This window comes from Poecilia reticulata, chromosome 1 (genome assembly GCF_904066995.2).
Source record: "Poecilia reticulata chromosome 1, P_reticulata-male-v2, whole genome shotgun sequence".
Lineage (NCBI taxonomy): Eukaryota > Metazoa > Chordata > Actinopteri > Cyprinodontiformes > Poeciliidae > Poecilia > Poecilia reticulata.
The window spans coordinates 13,007,106-13,031,930 of record NC_088830.1 but is presented as its reverse complement, the minus strand read 5'-3'; the positions used below and the strand labels follow the sequence as shown (position 1 = coordinate 13,031,930).

At 40.0% G+C, this 24,825-nt stretch overlaps 1 protein-coding gene across 3 annotated transcripts; it reads left to right on the top strand.

The window, feature by feature from the left end:
* The first annotated feature begins 765 nt into the window (after positions 1-765).
* nt5c2b (5'-nucleotidase, cytosolic IIb) lies at positions 766-23,952 on the top strand. Of its 3 annotated transcripts, XM_081606595.1 has the most exons (18): positions 766-1,010; positions 2,983-3,102; positions 8,666-8,739; positions 14,632-14,749; positions 15,304-15,399; positions 15,523-15,614; positions 15,698-15,755; positions 16,365-16,458; positions 16,550-16,603; positions 16,727-16,810; positions 16,932-16,973; positions 17,067-17,174; positions 17,421-17,487; positions 17,580-17,750; positions 18,759-18,810; positions 19,172-19,232; positions 19,417-19,593; positions 20,456-23,952. In XM_081606595.1, the coding sequence occupies exons 2-18, from the start codon at positions 3,002-3,004 to the stop codon at positions 20,681-20,683; spliced, it is 1,677 nt and encodes a 558-aa protein (XP_081462721.1). In that variant the 5' UTR covers positions 766-1,010; positions 2,983-3,001; the 3' UTR covers positions 20,684-23,952. The 3 variants fall into 3 exon arrangements, with proteins under 3 accessions (XP_081462721.1, XP_081462723.1, XP_081462725.1); XM_081606597.1 differs by lacking the exons at positions 766-1,010; positions 2,983-3,102 and adding an exon at positions 7,567-7,666; XM_081606599.1 differs by lacking the exons at positions 766-1,010; positions 2,983-3,102; positions 8,666-8,739; ... (1 more) ...; positions 15,304-15,399; positions 15,523-15,614 and having other exon boundaries at positions 16,198-16,458.
* The last annotated feature ends 873 nt before the right edge of the window (positions 23,953-24,825 follow it).

The window sequence follows — 24,825 nt, the reverse complement described above, 5'->3', positions numbered from 1 at the left end:
CAGCTGTTTTGCAGTTTTCTGGAAGTTTGCTCCAGATTTGTGGTGCATAGAAGCTGACTGCTGCTGCTCCATGTTTGGTTCTGGTTCTGGGGATGTAGAGCATATCAGTACCAGAAGATGTGAGTGTTCTGATTGGTTAATACAACCACAGCAGATCGTTAATGTATTTTGGTGTCAGTGATTTATAAAAAAACAACAACATTATTTTCAAGTCTATTTTATGAGCTACAGGGAGCAGGTGTAAGGTCTTCAGAACTGGAATGATGTGCTCTGCTTCCTTGGTTTTAATAAACTTTTTTAAAGTATTCTAATTTTCTGAGACAATATATTTTTTTTAATTATGATTATCTGTGTCTTGTAATCATAAAAATTACAACAAACAAAGGTTGGTATTATATCGCTTTTTGTGGGAGGTTTGTAGATAATAGACTCATTTCATTTTCTGAGATGACTGGCAGGAAATATTTCAATTTTACACAATATTTTTTAGATGTACTAGTAAACAATGGTGGTTTACTACCTTACATGACTATTTTTCTGACTTCTACAATTTAGCATAAACTATAACCCAGAATGAAATGCGTTCCATACTTTTATTTATTTATTTATTTATTTATTTATTTATTTATTTATTTATTTATTTATTTTTAATAAAGAAAACGTTTGTGAACTATACCCTCCTTGCTGAAAGCCTCTTGTGACGCAGTCACGTGTCTCCGCCACGACGGCAGATGGGTCCGCCTCTTTGTGACACGCAGGAACAAGCGCCTCCCTCTGACCGTCTCATAACAACAGCTGGCATCTCCCAGAGACTGCTGAGAGCTAGCCGAGCTCGGATACTCATCTGCCTGGCTTTCTGCTGAGTTTTCGCCGCCGCTGCGCCTCCAGCTTCCCACTGTCAGAGTCTAGCAGCACCGTAGGAAAACACCTCATTCTCCTACTTGGACACAGCTCACAGCGCATGCTCAGACTAACGGACGGCCCCATTGATTTTATTCAGGAACTCGGAGGTGAGTGCTGAAACACGTCAGTTGTAGGAGAAATCTGCTTAGACTGTCTTCACTGTCTTCTTTGTGTTTCACCAAGGTGGAGATAGTGCGGTGTAGTTATTTGAACTCCTGCTTCCTGTTGCCCTTTCAGTCTTTGTCAACCAAAAGAAGAACAGCCGACGGTTGTTAGCCAATGTAATTAGATGTTTGGAAGCGCTGCGAACAAGGTGTTCTTTGAGGCTGTAGTTTTGAGCAGATAGTTTTTGACTGAAGTGCATCTAAGCCACGGAGACGACGAAACAACTCGACCAGAGAGGGGAAAAATCACCGAGAAGAGCTGACTTATCTGTCAAAGTCAATCAAATCAAGCTGTCACATAGACATTAGCTAAACAACACGAGCATAAAAAGTAACCGAGTGAGGTCTCGGTCTGTTCTCTCGACCTCATATAGGAATAGGTGCAGAAATTGGACTATGGTGCAAGCTTTGCAGTGAGAGTTTTAATCAACAGGGGTCGTTGGCAGGTCTTAAAACTCGCTTCTATTCTTGCTTCCATTTAAAGTAAAAAAAAAAAAAAGAAAAAAAAAAGAAGCTACTTCTGCTCCTCCTTTCCTGCAGTATTTAGCTGAGGGAGAAACGGTGTCAGCAAGGGAAGCACAAACACAGCACTGGTAATTACAGCTAACAAAGTCAGCAAAGTCACCAGACTGTTGTTGTTTTTTTGTTTTAAATCTTTTCAGCCTGAACAGTTTTTCTACAATCAGTATTTAGTTTGACATGTAATGACGAAGGATGTTTGAGATAAATAGGTTTGTCTCCCATCTCCTGCCTTTTTCCTCATTCTCCACTCTTCACTCATGCAGTCAGACAAAGTGCTGGAGTTTTCATTGGTGGAGGGAAGCAGCTTGTATCTGCACACTGCTAATCAGCTGGCCACAAGAAGCCTGCTAGAGTTTTCCCTTTCTTACATGAAAGACAAATTTGGCTGTTCAGAATATTTTTTTTCCCTGTTTCTGAGAGATATAAGACACTTGCTGGTCTGTTTCTCTGCCATTACATTTAGCAGCGTGTTCACGAGTTTGATTGACAGCACTAAGACGCTCCTTGTTTTTGACCGGGAGCAGTGCATGTCTTCAGACGGCAATAGGAGCTCAATATTTTCACAGATTATCCATCTCATGTTATACTGTCACTACATGGCAATAGTTTTAACTAATATGTAAAAAACACTTCTTAAAAAATTAAAAGTTACATACTACAGCTTTGATATGACCAAATTTATTATTATTTTTTACTTGTTTATTACCAAAGGTTAGCATTGGCTAGTTTTCTGTCGACTGTCTCCGATCTGCAGGTCACTTAGTGATCACCTAGTTGGAGAGATATGCTTTGATGCATAAATATGGATAATCTTGAAATCATATTAGTTTTGTTAGATTCAAAACTAAAATCTTTAATAAACAAAACAATTTTTTGTGCAATTTTTTAGGTGTTCTAACAGTCCTTCAAATAATAAATTAGATTTAGCAGATTGAACTTAAAAAACCCATCAGTATTTGTTAGGAAAACCATAATCAGTGCATTACAGTTATTTCATCCAATATTTTTGTTTGTGTCTAAATAATAATAAATAAATTTCATTGATTTCCTCAGAAGTAAGAAGCAGCATGTTATACTGTTCTGGATGTGGTAGCAGTACTTATATTCCTGGAGCGCTTTTCATTTAGTTAGACGTAATACAGAATGTTTCACAGAGAAAATATGGACAGGACAATTGCGCCAGAAAATGCTAAATGACGTAAATAAAGTCTTTATCAGACAGAGCAAAATGTAGGTGGACCACAATCACAAGTGTGCATGTAGAGACGGATGCAAGCAGTTTGAAAACATTCAATTAATACTTTACTTCGGTTATAAAACAGTGATTATGACTCGGACTTAAATTCGGTTCTTTCAGAACTTTTCCCCACCTACTTTTTTTTTTTTCCCCCAGACTCTGACACATTTAAAAGATGATGACTTCATGGAGTGACAGATTGCAAAACTATGCAGACCTGCCAGCCAATATGGACGGCGTAGCCATGAAGAAGTACAGGAGGGAGCCCTACCACAGGTAAGGAGCTCATCTTAGAATGACCTGGAGAACGTCCAGGTGGAACGACGAGCACGATAAGAACTCTGGCGCTGTCAGCTTGTGATGGATAAGGCTGACTTTGCACATTTATATTATGTAATCCTGAGCTTTAGATTCCTCTGTATCTCTTATCATGTTTCACAAAACTGTTGGAAAAGCCTATTTTTGGGCTACAGGAAACTATTTTATTGTGTTGTCTCATTAATCAAACTAACCAGTCTTAGTATATGTGCAATAAATATCTTGAAGATTGAATCCCTCTTTACTGAGCGGCTGTGTTGACGCACAAATCTTGGAGGAAAAAACACTTTAATAAATAGGTTAAAGACCGAACCTTTTTAGGTTTTTGGTGTCTGATGTTTAAAGAAAGAACTGGTGGCCTAATTCTGAGTAAGATATCCAACAGTGGTTTTGAATTTAAAAAAAAAAAAAAAAAAACACATGGGAGAAGAAAAGAACTGGAAGTGAATCAGAGAAGGTAAATCTGAGTCCTTTTCAGACCAGAATCTGAACCACAGCAGGTTTTCTTCTTCTGGTTGAAATGGTTTACTCTCAGAACCTCGTTTGGATCACGGCCCAGCCGGTTTCTCAGTTCAGAAACGGGGAATCTCACACAACCTCCTGTTTACTCTGGGAAAGGCTCCCCAGATTGGTGGGGCTGACGGGGTGTTTGGACGTCTTTGTGGTTCCTCTCTCTGGATCACACTCGCCTAAGATGGATACAATAAAAAACGGTGAAAGTGAAAAGTCTCCCCTGCATATTTGTGCAGGAAACGATACATTTTATTATTTTTTTTACCGGCGTTCACATGAAAACACTGGACCAAAAAAATACAATGCTGATGGTGCACAGGAACTGTTAGGCAACCTAATCGGATCGGGTCGGTAAAGCCTGGTTCCGATTGGTTGACCGCAACGTCTTAATGGATTCTTTTTTTGTGCCCTTTTCTTCCTGTCCGTCTGAGCCAGAGCTGCGTTCAGAGTTGGCAGAAGACATCACCAGGCCGTGGTGCGTTCGCTGACCACCAGAAAAGTACAATTCTGCTACTTATTCCTCACCACCTTGTTTAGACTTCAGAGAGAATTTAAATACATTTCTGCTGTAGATTAGATCTTCCTGTTGCTGGAGGGAGACGCACACCATCAATGTAACCATTTAAGGAATAAAATAAACAATCTGTAAAGTGATGTGGTTATTTAAGGATTATTTTATACTTCTTTATGTAGGAAATACTTTGACCTGGATGGCAGATTTTGATCAGAACAGCTTCAGTTTCATAGAAACTCATCTTTGGCGATTTAATTTGACCAGAACTGATGTTGTGGTGAATATAGGGGTGCGGCGATTAATCTGCCGCAATTTCCTTAATTCTGGGAGACTGGCGATCGGCTGGTACTTACATGAGAAATTGATTTTGTCTACCGACGCAAACGTCTGAAAATCAGCCAGAGTCCTCTTTTGCTTTGCCGTGAGAGTAGACTGGCTTACAGAACCGCTCACCGGATCCGCATGTGCGGAGTTAGCAGTAGTCACTCCACCAATGTAGCAACTTTCCGAAGAAAAAAAGTTGGTGTCATCCAAAATTGTTATCGCCACGTCAGGCTTTTTAAAGATCGGTGATAAGCCAGAAAGCTCCAATCGGCGCACCTCTAAAGGTGAAGGCATTTTAAAGTAGTAGAAGTAACTAACTGTGTGTAAAAGGTCAGAGATGAGAAGTTTGTATTTGTATTTTGCAATTTGACTCTGGATGGCTAAAAAATGAATTTCTGAATGGTTTTTCATTTTTAGAAGCCAACCTTCACAACGTTTGCTCATCCATTGCCCATTTTAAAATGGCACCATGGTTTTTTTTTTTTTGTTTCTAGCGCATTCATTAGCATGTAGAAAACCACTGCTTCCGTCATGTGGTTGAGGCAGCAAAACTAGAAGTTTGACTTAAAAGGCTGGTGGAGGATTGTTGGCTCGATATAATTCCTGACATGGAGAGGTAGCAAGTCTGTGCTGCTCACTGGATGAAGTGGTTTAAAACGCAACGAGCCCAAACCATAGTGTGCCGTCAGAGTTTTTAAGTTGGTTCTGACTCAAGACACTCAAATACATGCTCTCAAGCTAAAAAAAAAAAAGGTTATATAGAAACAAGCTCTTGTGGTCTGAGAACTCAGCCACTGTGTTGAGTTTCTGTCAGACAAACTGGGTTATTGCCAGCTTTGATTGCATATTCAGTCACGCATTTCTTAAGGGCGGTTGTTTGGCTCTGTGCAGCTTTTCTTGCTGCCTGGTGGCAAATGTCATCAGGCTCTTGGGCTCCAGGAAATGAATGCATGAATCAGAACTTTGCTGTCGGTCAGCAAATATGTCTCGTTGCGACTGGCAGTGAATTCAAATGCATCGTTGTGTCCTTTATTTCGTCCAATCGCTGTTGCCTCTGATAGTCTTCGCTCTGTGTGATGATGGGTGGAGGGGGGGCTGGGGGGAACTCGGCCTGTTGTGAGGAAACATCCATTCATGATTAGTATTTTACTGTGAGTGGCTGTTCAATGTTTAACTCGGAGGGTTGGGGGACAACGGGCGCCATTGTTCCTCCCTGCCATCATATCACATCCCGTGCTCAGAGGGTTTATAAAACTGTCACTAATCTGTTGGGTCTGTGTGTCCTGCCGGGGCAAAGGTCGCTCAGTCCACAACCCCGCCCCTCCCATCAGACGCACGCGCATGCAAAGCAGCCACATGTGCCGTGCCGGACAACAATTACCCGCTGATTAATACGATGCTTTTGCGTAAGAAGTTCTTGATCGGTTCAAGCGTTTATGTAAATGGGACTGTTTGTCACACAGAGCGGCCCCCGGGGATCACATCACGACGGACGGATGACTTTGACCAGCATAGATAAAACTCCCAGAGTCCAATCGCCGCCTGCGTGAGATTAGACAGGAGTGGAAACAATCTGGCAGGGCGTCCCGCAGCTGCTTCCATCTACAGCTAAAGTAATTAAGGGCTTCTCTTGTACTCACGGCCCGTCGGAAATGTTTGTACCTCTTTGTCAGCAAGACCAAAGTCGAGGCTGACTATAGTAATCAAGTCGCCCACACCCACTTTCAATATAGACGAGCTCAGGAGGACCACGGATTATCCTTTATGGCCGTTCATTGCCTCCCACCGCCCTCCGGCTAAAGGTTGCATATTAGATGTCATCCGCATAAAAATAGGAACGATTTAGATTGAAATGCTCGGCTCAAAGTGACTTATAACCCCCGCAGCGCTCAGAAATGTTAAAAATAAAGTAGCATGCTGCTCTCTGATTGTTGAGCAGTAAATACTAAAGTGGTGAAGCAAATACTAACAATTTTACCTCGTAATAATCAGGTGATAACATTTGTATACGTTATTACTTAAATGGAGGGTGAAATCCATTGTTAAATGTATCAGGTTTCAACTTTTTATCTTAAACTTTAAATCTAAGCAAACATCTTTTTCAATTGGTTTTTTTCCCCCTCTTATGTTTTGACTAGAAGTTTTAAGCAGCGTTAAACAGTCTTTGGCAAAATTCTTTGTTATGAAAAAATGTTTTTATTCCATTCAGCGTGATAAACAAGTCGAACGCTGGTTCAGCTCTTTCCCGATCTAAAAAATGGGGACAATCTTAAAATCCCTTTATCTTCTGCTAGATTCAAAACTAATACACTAATACATCTGCCAAAGAGCATGTGGCACTTTGTTTTTTTATGTTTTATGTTTGTAGCCTTTCGTAAAGAGAACAAAAAATAGGATCAATCAGAAATGGAAGGACAGGTCAGAAGTACAAAAATAAAAGCCAGAAATTGATATCGGGCAGAAAAGGCCTGATTGGTTTGTCTCTATGTAATGGCTACAAGTTAACCTTGTGACAGGGTTCTTTATTATTAATACTTTAAAATCCAAAATCAAAATCTTCAAAAAGCAGAAATTTCAGAGAATAACCAAATAGTAGACGCTGCGTTAACTAGAGTACATCTGTTTGAGCTACAGGTGACGTAATCGCCTGGGAAACATTTCGCTGGATAATTGTCAAAGTCTTCCGACAGCTTGGAGTGTGAATAATAAATGAGTCCAGAAGATGACTGACCTGAAGCTCACCTGTGTGTGTTCTGATCCTCACCTGAGGAAAGCGAGCCGCTGTCACTCGAGGCGCCGGCTCTCATGATCCTCCCTGACTTGGGATTATTCTAGATGTCTTTGAGGGGGCAAACAAACATCATCGCACTGCTCAACAACAACCCCCCCCCCACCCCGACGACTGACAACAACAGAGAATGACGCGGAAGGGCCACAATCAGTTTTGCAACAAGTCAGAAAATTTCTGAATGACAAGAAAGCAAAGAGTGAGGGAGGGGACCTGGGGGTTGGGGGGTTTATTGTTCAGGGTGCCAGAGCTTCACCGTGCAGCTGGAGCAGATCAGACCAACGCAGAGGCAAACTAATGTTTATTTCACTCAGAATGCACTGCCAGTCGTGTCTTGGACTAAACTCTAAATGGGAGCTTGTTCACTACGGATCTGCTGCCAGGTATTTCACAACGGATTCTTGGATTTTTCAACAGGATTATGTGATTCTGACTGGGAATCGCATAAGCACCGGTTATAAAAAAAAAAGAAATCTTTCTAACAGCGGCTGATTTCTGTTTGTCTCTGTAACTGGATTAAGTCTAATTTCTGACAGATTGAACTTTTGATTTGTTTGGTTTTCTGTAGTGGAGCTCTGTTGTATATTCAGCTAAATCAGGGCTGTTGAAAAGAGACGGGGTCTGTTGCTAGCGGTGCGGTTCCTCTGTGTCGGCATGGTTACGTAAACATGGCTACGTAAACATTGTGTTTCCACATTTGAAAGACAATTTCAGCAGTATTTTTCATTTACTCTTTATTATTTACATTTATAAGGAAATACAGTTGAAGCTGTCGTCCATTTTTCCTGGATTTCACATGATTAATGATCTTCTTCAGCTTCTGTAGTATAAAAGTTGATGATGTTAAATTTTTAGACCAAGTGTTGCCAAGATGCTCTCTGCTCCATGTGCTAGAGAGCATTACAGCGTTCCAAGAACAGATGCCTTTTTCGTACTTTTGCAGTATTAGTCACTTTTTATTCTCAGGAGCAAAATCCTTTTTGACTTTTAATGATTTATAGTAGAGTTTCCATAAAGTACACCTACATTACAGTGAAATGCCAATAAATAACTGTGCAGTCTAACATTAGGTCTGTTATCTAATATAAGCAATCAATGGAAATAGAATTTAATTTTAAATTGGTAGCAGAAGAAGCAGATAAAATAAATAATATAACAGATGTGATTATTTATCCATCATTTATTAAAATATGCAGACACAAGGTAAATATTTTAGTTGCTCAGATTTTGTTTGACTGCTTCCTTCATGCTTGTGACGTTGGAAAATCGATGTAAGAAAATGCAGCTTTCTTGTAGAGTTTTTATATTTTCTAACGGTCCGCTTGTTAATCATAACAATGTAACTTACATGTTTCCGCCGTTTTGTTTATTTATTTCCTCAGAATCTTCGTCAATAGAAGCTTGGCAATGGAGAAAATCAAGTGCTTTGGTTTCGATATGGATTACACTTTAGCGGGTAAGTTAAATATTTATTGACGCACATCATTTGCTTTTGCAAAAGCAGAGATAAAAGCAAATATATCTGATCAACTATGAAGAAATTGCACTTAATATTTGGAAGTAAAAACCTCCTATGTACCAAGTTTTATTTTTAGTATTGTTTAACTTTATATGTTTGGACTTATTTTTAAAACTTGTCCTTTGAAAATAAATACAAAGATAAGATAGACTCTAGACAGTTTCATTATAAATAATGGATGAATTAATGAAGGTCCCTTCAGCTCCAGATCCTGGTGATGTATTAACTTTCCAATATGCCGAGGATCAGAAAAGGTTAGTTAAAGCGAGTTGTGTGAATATTTTGTGGGCCAAGCGTTTCGCTGTGTGCCCTACCTTGTCGTTCTCTGACTTCGCTCCAGTTTTTTTGGACTCCACACGTCTAAAAATAAACCCTCACCGCCTTTGAAAAGCGGGTCACATTTGTTTGTGGGGCTCAGCAGCGGTGGCTCCCCTGAGGTAGGGATTCACTCGCGGATCCTGTGAGGCTCTGGAGGCCCTCGCCGCGTTTGGATAGCAGGAGATTTTCCAGATGCTCAGCTGTTGATGTGACTCAGTTTATGGGAGCTTGTTACCAAGTGTTAATGTTTGCTAGAAGTGTGGCTATCGTGTATTTTTGGGCAGTTTTCATCACTGAAGTGCCTCATCAGTTTCACTGAATAGCTGCTGCCTAACATCCCACTGGATGACGGCAACAGGCTTTTTTTTTTTTTTTTTTTAGGAGCTGTTCACATTTGTAACGCGCATTAACAATGTTGTTTAAAGAGACAGAAAGGTGGATGCGATTTGCACTCCAAACAGATCTTTTTTTTTTTTGCCGTTTACTGAGTGCAGTGCTGTAAAAAGTATTTGCCCCCTTCCAGATTTATTCCATCTTTTATTTTCTATCATGTTTGAATGTTTCAGATCTTCAATCAAATTTTTATTTAAAAATAACCTTCAAAAACAGAGCAGTTTTCAAATTGTTTAATTTATTACAGGTTGTCCACATCTTTAAAAAGTCTAGAATACATTGATCACAAGTCTTAAATTTTGTCTGGACTGGACTATTTAATTGCATATTCCATTTTAAAAAAAATTCTTTTTAGACATTTTGAGACAATGAGACATCCTCATTGCATGTGACACTGGTTGAGGCTACCAGTAACTCACTGCTAGCATATCTTTGCTAGCTAGATGTAAACCTACACCTACCTAATTGCTAGCTAGGTAGGTGTGAATACCTAGCTACCTGCTAGCTAGGTATTCACACCTACCTGCTAGTAGTAGTAGCTAGTAGGTATTTAGCTACGTAAATACCTACTAGCTAGGAATTCACACCTACCTGCTAGTAGTAGTAGCTAGTAGGTATTTAGCTAGGTATTTAAACTTACCTAGTAGTAGTAGCTAGTAGGTATTTAGCTAGGTATTTAAACTTACCTAGTAGTAGTAGCTAGTAGGTATTTGGCTAGGTAAATACCTACTAGTCAGGTATTTACACCTACCTGCTAGCTAGGTGTAAATACCTACTAGCTGGGTAAATACCTAGCTTGCAGGTATGTACGTAACATACATAAGGTATGTTATTTATTCAATGTTATTGATTGGCAGTTGGCTGAACAAAGTTCATACATTTCTGTGGAGATAAAGGTCTTCATTACAGTCTTAAAAAGTCTCACATTTGAGTTGGTTAAACTTGCAAAAATCCTGTAATAGAGAGGAAAAGCCATAAAAACCATTGTTCTGGATTCCCAGGGCCACACACAGATTTGAAGCAGCTAAAAGTGTTTTTAGTTTTAGTTTTACAAGCAGAACAATGTTGTGATCTAAGTCCTAACTACCAGCTTATAAAGTGAAAACTCATTAAAGTTGGATCAGCTGCATAAGGACCAGTGAGACTATCCTTTACCAAACCGCCCAATCAGAAGCCAAATTCAGTATTATTTAAAGATCTGTGGAACATGGAGATCACACATTGTTACTGCGTAAAGATTCCCAAATGTTTTTAGTCAAATATGGAAAATTACATTAAAATAGAAATCCAGTCTGTATTGTAGAAGAACAAGGTCCTCATCATCAGATATAAACTGTTGAATTGGGTTAGGATCCTCCGAATTGTCGTTTATCTTATATATAAACTAAGAAATCTAACTTCTTGGTGGGATTTTCTTAATTTACCATTTAAAGATAAATGTCCCAAATATTCAATTTGTCACTGGGTTTAGTGACCAGTGTGAATGTGGATATTTGACCTCATTACGTAAAAGATTAAACTACCGTAATTAGATTTTTGGGCTTTTTAAAGTGTGCTTGTCTATCATTAAGATCACTTTGATTATTTCCTGCATAGATTTTTATGCAAATGTTTCATTTTTAAATTAACCAAAGCTAAACATCCCAGCCAGCTAACTATTGAAACCTGTATTTTTTTATTATTTATGTATTTATTTACTAATTATTTAAAAGAAATGCATTTCTTTCTAACATCCTATATGTTTTATATAAACATTATCAGAGCATTTTTTTTGTATACCTTACAAGAAAGCTCTTTTATTCTGACAAATTTGTTTAACCTTATGAAAAATTCAAACCTCAGCGAACTCTGAAGGGAACACCCCTCAAACATCACGTATTTGGTAACATTTTCTAAGCTAAATCAATATTAGATAGGTCAACCTCGCTTTATCTGTGCTGCTGCTACTAACGGGAGCACGACACTGCAACAGTTGCACCAGCCTGTTTAGACCCAGATTGCATTGAGATGCTATCAGTTTTGTCCTAGTTTTCCAGCAGACTTTGGGCTTAATGTCGGCCCCCGAGGCGGTGCCGGAGTCTTCGTATTTTTCCACAGTGGGCCTCACCGTGTCCTGATTCTAAAACCAAGGCCTTCATTTGCACACTGATGGAAACAGATAAATTAAGACGCATATTGTTAGCTCCTTAATATAGACGGTTATGTGACATGGTTCAGTCACTGTGTCCCCGTTTGGGAGCCTTGGATTAGGTGGTGTGTTTGGAGAGCAGTGCGGGTTGTTTACCTTCTGGGTGAAGGGTGTGCGTTACATTCGGGCCTGAGCTGACCTGGCCTACAAAACCCCGGGGAGACGACACAGCGCTCAGCAGTGGGAGCGGTGGGACTGTAATTATCTGGCAATAATCTAATCAAGGATGTGATCGGATGTATTTGTGAAGATGAAGTCATGTCTCTCCGTGACTCTAAGCAGGTTCTGTTTGTGTGTATCTAATGACAGCAGAAGAAATGTGAGCTACAAGGACCTCTGGAGAGCAGAAATGCTACACCGTCAAGCATGCAACAAGAAACAGTAATATAATAACGGGCGGCACCCAAATTATGCAACCATGAACTTCCAATCTGATTATGTTGCTGTTTTTTGGTGGACCCTTCGTTGAAGAAAAATCAGAAACTTTTTGTCAACATGGATTTGAATGAGGATGTAAGCAAAGCGGCTCAATAACTCTCTCCCATCACGCTAACCGCTAAATGTCTGAAATGGCATCAAGTGACTTTAGTTACTTGTGAAAAGATGCTCTGTTGCTGTGTGAAGTTTTAAAGAAAGGCATTTTTTTTATTACTAAGAAAAAAAGTTATTTGCACTACTCATTGCCATGTTTTATAAAATAAAAAAAAATAATTCAATAAAATTTTTTTTGCCCTGACAGTTTTATTTATTAAAGGGGAAAGCAATCCAAAACAACCCGTCTCATTGTAAGAAAAGTAGTTTTCTCCTCCTGATCCTAGTAAACGGATTGTGATTAATGCCAACAAGTCTTTTTACGTCACCATTGAGGAATTTTGGTCCTACTTTTCTTTGGAGAATCACTTAACCAGGAACTTTCTGACAAACAACTTCGTATTTCTTCAAAGCATTGCAGAAAACATGCAGTCAATAGTCTGCATTGATTGCATTGCATTGATTATAAGGATTTAAAAGCCTTTTGAAGTAATTTGAGTTTGAACTTAGCCTGCTTGTGGAATGCAAACCTTGTTAAAATGGGAGTATGCGTTTCATTTGACTTGTGGAGGTGTGTAATTATGTTTCAAGTTTACAATAAAAAAATAAACATGGTTATGATGAATGGCCAGCCTGATTGGCCTTTCATTCAGCCAGTACAGATTGTACTTGTGTGAGGGAACGAGCACACTCAGTGAAACCACTGAACTACATACAGAGAGTGATGATGGCAAAGGTGATCGAGGGGAAACGACTCTCAAAATAGATGGTTTTTTGTTTTCTTTTTAGTTTTTTTTTTTTCCCCCAGTTGTTTCGTGTTTTGCTTTGTACCTCAGACTTTCAAGAGGATTATGACAAGTGAGCCAGGAGGAGTGGATTGGGATGTTAGCAGCAGCTCTGGGCAGTGAGCCCAAACCCCCAGTTTACTGTGAGAAAAACAGAGGAGAGGAGGGGGCAGCCGAGCTGCAACACACTGCATGATTATAATGCGGGAACAGGCTTGTTCTTACAGAGAGTTTTACTTGATCCAAAAAATGAGCTAGTTTTCTTCAGCTCGGGTCTTTTTTAGTTTGCTGCTGTGTGTTTTTTACAGAACACTGCAGATGTTTTCCTGTTTGCTGTCCTCCCACTTTACTGCCCCCTTAAGAATCATCAACCAGTTCAGCTGCCCCCGGGTCCTTCCTCCCTGCGCCCCACTGGGAGGCCGACAACACAGAGAACATTCTTTCTTGCGTATTTATAACATCTAACATATTCCTATTTTTTTTCCCCCCAGCCTAAGAAAGCATTTTAATCTTGCGCCAGCCTTTTCTTAGCATCGGCCTATGTTTGTATTTCGAGAGAATAGTGTAAATACCGAGTGCGGGCGACGATGAGGAAGAGCTTCATCAGTCTCCACAGAGCTCTCATGAACTGCAGATGAAATTTTAAGGCCTTATAATTTTCACACTTGATCAGCTTTCTTTGCGGAGCTGTGCAGCCGTCTAGAGGGCGAGGAGCCGCTGGAGAGTGAAAACATGTCAACAGAATAATGATATCAAACTCTGTCTTTTGGGTGCAAGTTAAAATTGGAAACATTGCATCAGAACTGAAATGATTAATCGTGACGAATCAATTATTGACGTAATTGCCAACTAATTTAGTAATCGATTAATTGTTAACTAGAGTAGGCAACAAAAAAAAGTCAATATGCTGAAAGAACAACATACTCAGAGCAGTGATTAGGCCCAAACTTCACAAAAATATATACAGTTTGCATTTAAGATAAAATAAATACATAAAAAAATAAGCCAGAACTCCTTAGTTGGCATAGCTTGGTTCAAAATCTGTAAAAAAAATAAAATAAATAAATAAAATATCTTGTTTTGCCATCCAATTATTGATCAGTTAATCAATAAATATGAGAAGCAAAGGCCTCCTGCAAGCTAAACAAGCTACAATTGTTTTAGGAGCTTCTTTAGCCTAGCACAGCTTTAGCCGTGCTCAGTATCTTTTTTTAATTTTCAAGCTTATCTGGACAGTATTCTCTCACCCCATACTAGTGTAGCATTGGTACTACAGCATTCTTGGTTTAAATAGCATAGATCATATCTTTTCAGTCCAAATCTCAATCAGACAAATTATTGGGGGTTTTTTTAGCCAGAAAGCTAAATAACTTTAGTTGGATTCATCACTTCTAATTATTCTAATAGGGGAAACACATTGAGACATTAAAAGACTTTTGGTATCAAAGTTTCAGTTCATAGCTTCATAATTTGAACACTAAACGTCAAACATTAACAAAATAAAAGAATGTTGCAGATAGAAAATCAAATACAAGCCTGTTCTGTTTCTGTTTAACAGTACTGTAAATCTATTAAAATGTGCTAAACTAAATATTTGTGTGTTTTGATATTTAGTCTACAAGTCACCTGAGTACGAGTCGCTGGGCTTTGAGCTGACGGTGGAGAGGCTGGTGTCCATTGGTTATCCCCAGGAGCTGCTCAGCTTCGTCTACGATCCTTCATTTCCCACCAGGTCAGACCAAACTGGACACAACAAGAGCTGACGGCCGACCCGCTCATCCCCTTTTTCCTTAAATACCGAATGTTAAACTGTAAAATGAGATGTTAAGCAAAACATCGTTCAAGTCCCGCCACATATTGTCAGTTGAATTTAGGTCTGGACTTTGACTGGGCCGTTCTAACAAATGAATATGCTTTGATGCAAATTATAGCTCTGGCTGCGTGTTTGTCCTGCAGGAAGGTGAACCTCCTCCCAGAGAAGCTCTATTTGTACTCAGAATGATTTTCTCTCTTCATTTACTCCGTAAAATTTCCAAAGCTTGTGATCTTGTTTTTGCAATTTACCTCTGCTTTAAACTCCTCCACAACTGTATCTCTGTGTGTGGGTGTGTCTGATTAAAGGGGGCTGACTATAAGTGCACACTGCATTTTTCATATTTTCAGTTGTAGCGTTTTTTTCCCATTCGTGTCATTTCCCTGCCGCATCACAGTTATTCACTACTTGCTGATTGTCTATCACAAAAAGTCCAAATAAAGTAAAGTTTTTGGCTTTTGCTTCCTCTTCAGAGGCCTTGTGTTTGATACCATGTATGGAAACCTACTGAAGGTTGATGCTTATGGCAACATCCTGGTTTGTGTCCACGGGTTTAACTTCCTCCGAGGGTAAGCTGGTTTCCTTTCTGCATCTCAGAAATAAATATATATATATATATATATATATATATATATATATTTATATAAAGTAAATATATTTTTCTTTTCTCTCTCTCTGTTTTTTTCTCCCAGTCCTGATATCCGTGAACGATACCCCAACAAGTTTATCCAGAGGGACGACACAGAGCGCTTTTATATCCTTAACACACTCTTCAACCTGCCAGGTAAGGCTGGTGGAGACTGCTCCAGAAAATTTACACCCAAGTAAAACTCTGACTAATTTTTATTTTATTTTATTCTTTTAAAGAAACATATCTTTTTGCTTGTCTTGTGGACTTCTTCTCCAACTGTGACCGATACACAAGGTAAGAACGTCCCTGCCAGGCTGCACGTCGTGCAACAACATGTTTCTGAGTTCTGCATGTTGACACAAAGACATTTGCAAGCCACGCAGGGGTGAGAGCAAATGGCCCAAAGCATGGGAGCGTCCTGGTGTCCTAAAGGCTAATGTCAGCTAATTCTTATTAAACGGTTTCCTCCTGGGACTTCAGTCAGACCTGTTTTATTTTTAATAGAATTACAGAATTAATACCAGACAGTAGGCGCATGGATCCTTGTCAGATTAATAGCAGTCAAAGGAAATCTCACTAACTATCCACATAAAATGAAATAATCTCCCACAATCTTTTTAGCACTTCTGTAAAGGAGGATTAATGGCCTGTAATTGATTTTTAATTTCTTTTGAGAATGTAATCTGGAATGGCTGCATGTCCTTTGTCCTCTGAAACCTGGTTGTTGGTCTTTTAGGGGGAGAATGCTTTCCTGTTTGGCTGGGGACCCTCCAACAAGGGAAGGCTATCCCATTTAAAAGCAAACAAAAAGAAACAAATGTCATGTTTTTAAAGACCCTCTGTAAAGATGTGGCCTGTCCGACGGCTGTGCACGTGTCTCTCTCTCCCCCTCCCCCCTTCTAGCTGTGAAACGGGCTTCAAGGACGGCGACCTCTTCATGTCCTACAAGAGCATGTTCCAGGACGTTCGGGACGCGGTGGACTGGGTTCACTTCAAGGTAAAGTTCATGCGACCATTGATTTAAGTAACATTATTATTTTCAGCATGCCAGAACATGTCGTGTTACACGTTTTCCTTTGTCTTTTCAGGGAACGCTGAAGGAGAAAACTGTGGAAAACCTGGAGAAGTACGTAGTGAGAGATGTGAGTACTTTGCATGCAGCAGGTGTCCTCTGCTACGAGAGCCACACACATTGTGTCACGTTCTTTGTGAAGATGCTTAAAGATCTTTTTTTCTCTCTTTTCTCTCCTCTCTGTTCCCATCAGGGGAAGCTCCCACTTCTCCTGAGCCGGATGAATGAAGTGGCCAAGGTTTTCCTGGCTACCAACAGCGACTACAAATACACGGACGTGAGTGCAGACGGTTAACCGTTTAGACGAAAACAACAAAAATGGTTTTTTTTATTTTTTATTGTTTAGTTAGTTGTTATTCGATATTTGATTTACATCCAAACACTTTTTCCCCTCACAGAAAATCATGACTTACCTGTTTGACTTCCCCCACGGCCCCAAGGTAAGATCGATTTTGCTGAGATTGCAGGTAGAAGGTGAAAAACGTGTCACTTTACTGTCGGTATTTTGGTAACTCTTGTGGTTTGTTCCACAGCCCGGCACCGCTCACAAGCCCTGGCAGTCCTACTTCGACCTGATCCTGGTGGACGCCAGGAAGCCCGTCTTCTTCGGGGAGGGAACCGTTCTCAGACAGGTCGACACGGTGAGCGGACACGAAGCAGGACTCCGACTCTGTGACCATGTCAGATTGTCCTCAGCGTTTGGGCAACTTGTAATTTTTGAAAGCAGGTTTCCTCTAAATAAAGTCAAAGCGATAACAGTTATTACAATTTGCGTCCGAAATGCGAAAGAAACCAATGCAATCGTTAACTTTAAAAACACAAATGTGTTTAGTCTGATGAAGATCTTTACTTGGGTGATTTTCATTTTATTTGCGTCCTCAATCCAGACCACAGGACGTCTAAAGATTGGAACCTACACAGGACCTCTGCAGCACGGCATAGTGTACTCAGGAGGTGAGACGAGCTTCAGTGTTGCTGCTTATTACTTCTTATTTTTAGCATTAAAGGGCCTGAGGTGTCATTAATGAACGTGTTATTACCCCAAGGTTCCTCAGACATTGTGTGCGACCTGCTGGGGGCCAAAGGGAAGGACATTCTGTACATCGGGGACCACATCTTCGGAGACATCCTCAAGTCTAAGAAGCGTCAGGGCTGGAGGACGTTCCTGGTGATTCCTGAGCTGGCCCAGGAGCTGCACGTTTGGACCGACAAGAGCTGTGAGAGAGAAACACTGTTTGGATTTCATCTTTTGGTACCATGAGAATTTCAAAATAAAACCCGAGTCAAAATTCCTAGACAACCTCAAAGAGCCAGAAGACGTCGGCTGTTATTTCTTCTTTTTATACAAAAAACAAATTACAAAGTGGTTTGATCTGAATAGACTTTTAATAGTAAACAAACTACAAAACCAATAAAGCTAAGTAAAAGTTGATTATGTCAAGCTGGAAAGTTTTGCATCATTATTTTTTTATTTCATTCAACCAAGACTGAAAATGCCCAAATAATACCAAACTGTTTTTTAATATAAATCTGTATGAAAATAAGGGAGAAACCGTAACACTGTTAAACTTACAAACCTTTAATAATGAAACGTGAATTACATTTACCAGGTTGCAATATTTAAACATAAATAATGTTTGAAATGCATTTTAACATAAATAAAGAATTACAAACCAGAGTTTTAAATAGAAAAACAATGCAGCCTGTTTAAGGGTCCAGGTTTTAAAATACTTTGATAGTTGATGTAAAATCGAACTGATGCTGATTTTTATAATGTTTTACCATCAAGTGTGTTGACTTTAAATCATATCTATTTCAGTTAATAAACTAGAGTCACATCATGGCAACAACATGACATGTTAGAGGTTAAAACGGTTTATTATTTGATTCATTTGATTGGGACTGGTCTTTGTACTTTAAAAAATGAAAACTATTTACAAATATTCACAGTACAGTCATTTTTATCACTGTATTTTGCTTAAAATGTTCTAAACACTTGATATTGTTTTGGTAAATGTTTTTACTTGGGTATCATTAATATTTTTGTCTCCATGCTCTGATGCTAGTTTAAAAAAACAAGGATTTTATTTTGCATTTATGGTCTTTTGAGAACACATTTTTCTTTGCAAGGGATATTTCATGTGACGTTATTAGAGGGTGAAGGGTTAAGTCAACAGAGAACATCCTCATCACTGACACTTTCCTTCTCCTATTATGTTTCCCAGCGCTATTCGAGGAACTTCAAAGCCTGGACGTTTTCTTGGCAGAGCTGTACAAGTAAGAGCTGTTCCCCTTTGGCCTCTTTTCGTCCACTTCCTGTCTCGAACATAACCCCCCCGCCCCGTCCTCCCGTCCCGGCCGTCCCCACCGCCGGCTCTGCTGCTCTTTGCTCTCCGCGGCCCGTGTAAAGGCATCCGCGCTGAGAGAACAACGGGGTCAATAGGGTGAAGAGTGGAGGGGTCGGCCCACGCAGGCCACCTGATAACCACATTTGCTGGCCGTATTTATAGCCCGCCACGGCTCGCTGTTACACCGCCTCTTTGAGTTCCTATGTTTCAGCGAATTGATATGCGTTTCCGCCCCACACCCCCGCGCCCTCGACCCTGAACTCATCGTCTTTCTCCTCATCTTTCCTCAGACATCTGGACAGCAGCAGCAACGAGAGGCCCGACATCAGCACTATTCAGAGACGAGTCAAGGTACGGCCTGTGCTGCTGTGTTGCACCACCTTTGTCCCCAAGCTTTTAACACCAAGCTGGAGAGGTTTCACAGCGCCCTCCATTCTCCCGACGCCCCCTCCTCAGATTGTTTCCGTTTGGCCGTTTTCGCCGATTCAGAATAAAAGGCAGCGTATCGTCTCATCTTCTCGTTTCCTCCTTTCAGAAAGTCACGCACGACATGGACATGTGCTACGGAATGATGGGGAGCCTTTTCCGCAGCGGCTCCAGACAGACTCTGTTCGCCTCCCAGGTGATGCGTTACGCCGACCTGTACGCCGCCTCCTTCATCAACCTGCTGTACTACCCCTTCAGCTACCTGTTCAGAGCTGCGCACGTGCTGGTGAGTGTCCGACCGGAGTGAGACATAACCTTAAGGTCACTCCCAGGTCAACGCTTCGCTTCACTGGCACTGATGCAAAACCTTCAGCTCAGCCTGTGGAGTTTAAGCTCCAATAGAAGCTGAAGTTTGTATTTCTGCTCATGTAAAGACTTTGTTTTGATTTCTGTATAGTATTTAAGCATTTAATTTGAGCAAAAAGGTCAATTACCTTAAAACAAAGGGATTTGATCGACGTGATGAATATTTTTTATTCCAATTATTGTTATTATTGATCTGTAAAATTTAAATAAGAGTGGGTTTATATTTCAAATGTTATTGGAATTGGGTGATTATTTTTGTTTTTGTTAAATTTGTGTTCTCTTTCTCAGGCCAGTCAGGTGTATAAAATGTATGTGAGAACATTTTCAAGGCATAAAATGTTGTATTTTTAATACTATAATGAGAATAAGAAAAATAGCAGCTCTCAAAGTAATACAGAACAACTGGGATGTTAGGAATAAATAAATAAATAAATAAATAAATAAATAAATAAAGAAGAAAGAAAGATCAGGTTTTATCTGCATTAGCTGTGTTCAGGGTAACAACAGCTCTTGGGTAGAAACTATTTTTTTAGTTTGTTAGTCCTTGACTTTATTGTCCTGAAACGACTCCTTGAGGCCAGGAGTTTGAAGACATTGTTAATAATAATAATGTTGTTTAATAGAAAACCACAATGGGCTTCTTTAACTCAGTTGCATTGTTTTTATCCCAAAATGTGACGCTGGAAAAGTTTTAAAAATTCACCAACGAACCCTGGACTTTAAACATCTGCCAACCGCAATTTCCTCGTTTCTCCATTAAATATTTGCTCGATGTCCCTCAGATGCCTCACGAGTCAACGGTCGAGCACGCCCACGTGGACATCGACGTGGAGTCGCCGCTGGCCACGCGCAACCGCACCCAGTGCAACGACTGCAAGGACCTGGAGTGCAGACGCAACCACCTGACCCGCTCCTTCAGCGAGATCAAGCCTCCCAACCTGTTCCCCCAGACGCCCCAGGAGATCACGCACTGCCACGATGAGGATGACGACGAGGAGGAGGAAGAGTAATAAAACACCCTGCAGAGTTGAGCCATGTTCCTGTTCCCCGTCGCCTTACGTTTCCTCATAGAGTCGAATGGTGATCTCCAGACGGGAAGGAGAAACGCCTCCTGTGTGCGTTTGTGTGTACTTGCATTTACTGTCAATGTAAATCAATGCACATGGACACACACACACACGCACACGCACACACACACACACACTCGGGAGATTTCTAACAAAAAAAAATATTCGAAGGACCATTAGGAGGAAGAGATCACACACGTCTGTCAGAAGAATAACACGCATGCTCGACTCTTGAAACGGGGAAAAAAAAAGCCACCCTGAGCAATCATCTCATGAAATGCTAGTTTTTAACGTATTTTTATAACCAAATAATGTTTACGCTGTAATCCTGCAAATACGGTTGTTATGCTATACCTCTAACTACGAGACAAGCTAACAGGGAATGCGCGGGAAAATCGTCTTGACTGTTGAAAACAGACATTTTCCTGCTGTTTGGGAACAACGTTTTTAATCCGTCTCGCTTGTTTTCTAACTCATGCATGAAGAACTGAATCTTCCCCGCGGGCAGTAGGGATCGGTTTTCCTAAACCTCAGGATCTCGATGTGCGTCAGGTTCAGTGGGGAGTTGAGGACGTAGTACTGTAGTCTCTGGAGGAGCCCTGACATACTGTAGTGGTTACGTAACTCGCCACATGGCAAACGACTTGTTATAGCTGCGTCACAACAAGCAGGCCGACCCAAACCGTTTCATTTTAGTTTCAAGATGAAGTTTGAACGTTGTATCGGGGATGTTGATGAGAAATGGACTCGCTTGGAGTGAAGGGATTTCTTTTTCTTTTCTTTTCTTTTTTTTTTTTTTTTAAGGTGCCCATATGTGAAGTTCTTCAGTGTATGAAGGTGTTTTTAGGGTGTTTTTATCGTCACATATGCAGAGTCCTCAGCATCAGTTATCAAAGGAAACGTGCAGGCGGTGTGTGTACAGTAACCCTCTGTCTGCCTAGTAACACTGTGATCATTAGAGTTAAAGCTGTGGTACTTGATTTTAATTTAAAAAAAAAAAGAGACGAGACTCTTAAAACTTATTATCCCATATAATTGCTATAAAAATAGCAATTTTATTCATTGCTATTTTAATGTGTGTAATCTTTGGTTGGGAAAAACATACTTCTAAAAACTAGGTTTCAGTTATGATTCAAGTGCAGTTTTATGCAAAGATTTATGGTTTTGTTCCCTTAAAAAGCAAAAAAAACCAATTTTTTTTAACCTACAGACGGTGCGGCTCCTCCTCCTCCTCATACTTGGCTGTGTGACACTGCAGTGTCAGCAGCTTGAAGCCCAAAAGCCCGTCTGTGCAGTGAGCTTCAAGCACCAGATCACTGCAGCCGGCCAACCTTCCCCAACACAAAACTAGATGTTCACTTTCCCTGGTTTTACAGATTCCAGTCAAATTTACCCATTCGAGTTGTTCTAACCACCTTATTCCTCCATCTTGTGATGCGTTTTTAAATTCAGATTTCTCAGCTGCTTTAGTCTTGATTTGTCATTGGCTGGCAACTGATGGCAAATAAGTTTCTGATCGCAGGAATGTTTTGTCTTCGTGATGTGATTATCGCCCGATCGCAGGGCGAACTCCTACCGCCGTCACCACCGCTTCCCCCCAGAATACGGTGGAGACATTTCTCCCAAACTACAAATAAAGAAAAATTGTCATTTCCAACATTTACTTGTGGAAAATGAGATAGATGAGGTTGATTTGGACCTTGAATTCTTCAGATTGAACGGGTTCATCTTGAAATAACACAATGCTAACATTTTACCTGGAGGAGAGCCGAGGAATCACTACTTGGTGGAAAAAACCAGACTTTTCGTTATTCTAACAGTAAAAAATTATTTTAGCTTCAGTGGGAAAATGTGTTGCTTTAAGCAATAAGATCCAGTTTAAATGTTTGTCCAAACATGGCGATATTATGAAGCTTTGGTATGTTGATCGAAGTTTCCAAACACCTGTGATCAATGGAGCTGAATTGAAACTATGACTAAAAATGCAGAGATGATTTCTTTTTTTTTTGCGAGACAATGACCGTATCTCAGCTTCTGGAGATTTTTTTTTTTTTTTTTGACATTGCTTACTAAATGCTAAATCTCCACTGACATTTCTCCAGGAATCTTGCAAATTTTTACTCCACAGGCAAAAAAAATAAAAAATCTTCAGCGGTGATTAGATTTGATTCAAGTTTTGCACGCAGAGAGAATGTGTTGCTGGGAAAAATAAGTTTTCAGGGTTTTAAACCTAGGTTTAACTGGGTTTAAAATGGTATTAGTGTTCATGTGTGTGTTGAAGCGGACTGCCTGGACTTCATTTTTCCTTTCCTAACATGCTAGGTTTTCAGGTTTTATTGAAATTGTACGGCTCTGATCATTTTGGCCAGGAAAGGAAAGGTACAATTAATCTATTCTTGTTTTTTCCATATTTGATTTGGTTTGGTTTGGCGTGGGCTGGAGGGATGTGTTTTTTTTGTTTTTGGTTTTTTTTTTAGCTTAATGTGTCACTTCTTTATTTGATGTTGATCGGAAAGATCACAGCTGTTTGTCTTTTTTTTCTTACAAAGAAATCTTTTTTTTTTATTTTCATGTTTTCGTCTTTGCAGAAGTGGTCAGAAGGCATCTGTAAAAGCTAATGATGAAAGTTGCATAAACTGCATATATATATATACATACACACATACATGCAGTTGGTGTCCATTCTGACTTGACGGTTATTTCCTCTCTAAAAAAAAGAAACATTGAAGGTTTTCCCAGTGTGTCAGCATAGTTTACACTCATGAAACACAGCAAACCTGTACAGAAAACCTTAAGTCAGAGGAAGTGGGGTTAGCATGAAAAGTACAATTACTATATTAGCTGAGGTTCTTATTTTTCTAAATAAGTATTTTTAAATGGTCTTGGTTTACACAGAACTGTAGATAGACCTTTTTTTATTTTATTCAAAATAACTTCTTATTTTCTTTTTGTAACCCTACCACATAAGTGTAACATTCAGACCTTACTAATAAAGCCTTGTGAAGAGCATTAGGCTATAGGAGATTATTTTTTTCCATCCTTGTGTTGCTCAGAAACATTAACATCCTCCTCATATTTTCTAAACTGTCCTTTTGTTTTTATGCATATCGGATTATGTTCCTCTGAACAGTGTTTGTTTCCTGAAATGTTCCTTTAGACTGTATATTGAAATCATTACATGAAAATCTAGAATAAAGATAGTTTTTCATTAATTGTGGTTCTGGTTTTGTTGGATATTGAGGGGAAAATGATGAAATGTTGCTCTTAATGCTCAGAAGATGTACGGAGGTTGACTGGACAACACTGGCAGCTTCTTCATAATGTAAAGGTGATGATGTGACATCCTCCAAACCTCAGCTTTACATTTAGACTGCTGAAGTGCCAGCTGTTCTGTTCAGTCTCACGGACACTGTTGTGCAGTGCACCAGCATCCACTGACTCAGCATTTTATCTCTGCTGAGTCAGCAGAACCTGAAGTCCTAAAGACAACCAAATGAGATTGACAAACAGTCACACTATTTTGGAGCTCTAAAATCAAAGCCTTGGTACATTCTGATCTTATTGTGGCAACACTAGGGTAGGAGTCTGGTACTCTGCTCCTCACAGCAGGGTAACCAGAAGTTGTCAACAACGCCACCTTGGGAATTGCACCCAAGGAAATATACTGCCAGTAGGCTCGAGGTTCGTGACCACAGAGAACAAGACTTTTCCAAAAAAATGGGATTACATTTATTATTTCATGTTAAAAAGTAGACAATCACAACATAAGGAACACAATAGGAAGGGGGTGTACAGTACTGAGGCCTACCAGCAGGGGGAGGACGGTCCAAATGGGAACTGGTTCCTAAAATAAATGTATAAATCCAAAATAAATCACCCCAAACACTTGTGAACAGGCATTCAATCCACTCGCAATCCGGCCACTCGCACAACACAGTTCCAGTCTCCCAGGAGGCCCCTCCCACTACCGTCAGCTCTCAGCCTGGAGACAAGGGGGTGGGGTCAAACAAGCAAATACAAAAAAAACACAATTACTACAATTTACACTTGGCCAAAGACTAAAATGAGGTTACCTCCAACCTAAC

Coding starts and splice junctions, on each gene's coding strand:
- nt5c2b (XM_081606595.1), top strand. CDS start 3,002: ATGATGACTTCATGGAGTGACAGATTGCAAAACTATGCAGACCTGCCA. Junction 14,750..15,303: donor GATCCTTCATTTCCCACCAG/GTCAGACCAAAC, acceptor CTTCCTCTTCAG/AGGCCTTGTGTTTGATACCA. Junction 19,594..20,455: donor TCAGAGCTGCGCACGTGCTG/GTGAGTGTCCGA, acceptor GATGTCCCTCAG/ATGCCTCACGAGTCAACGGT.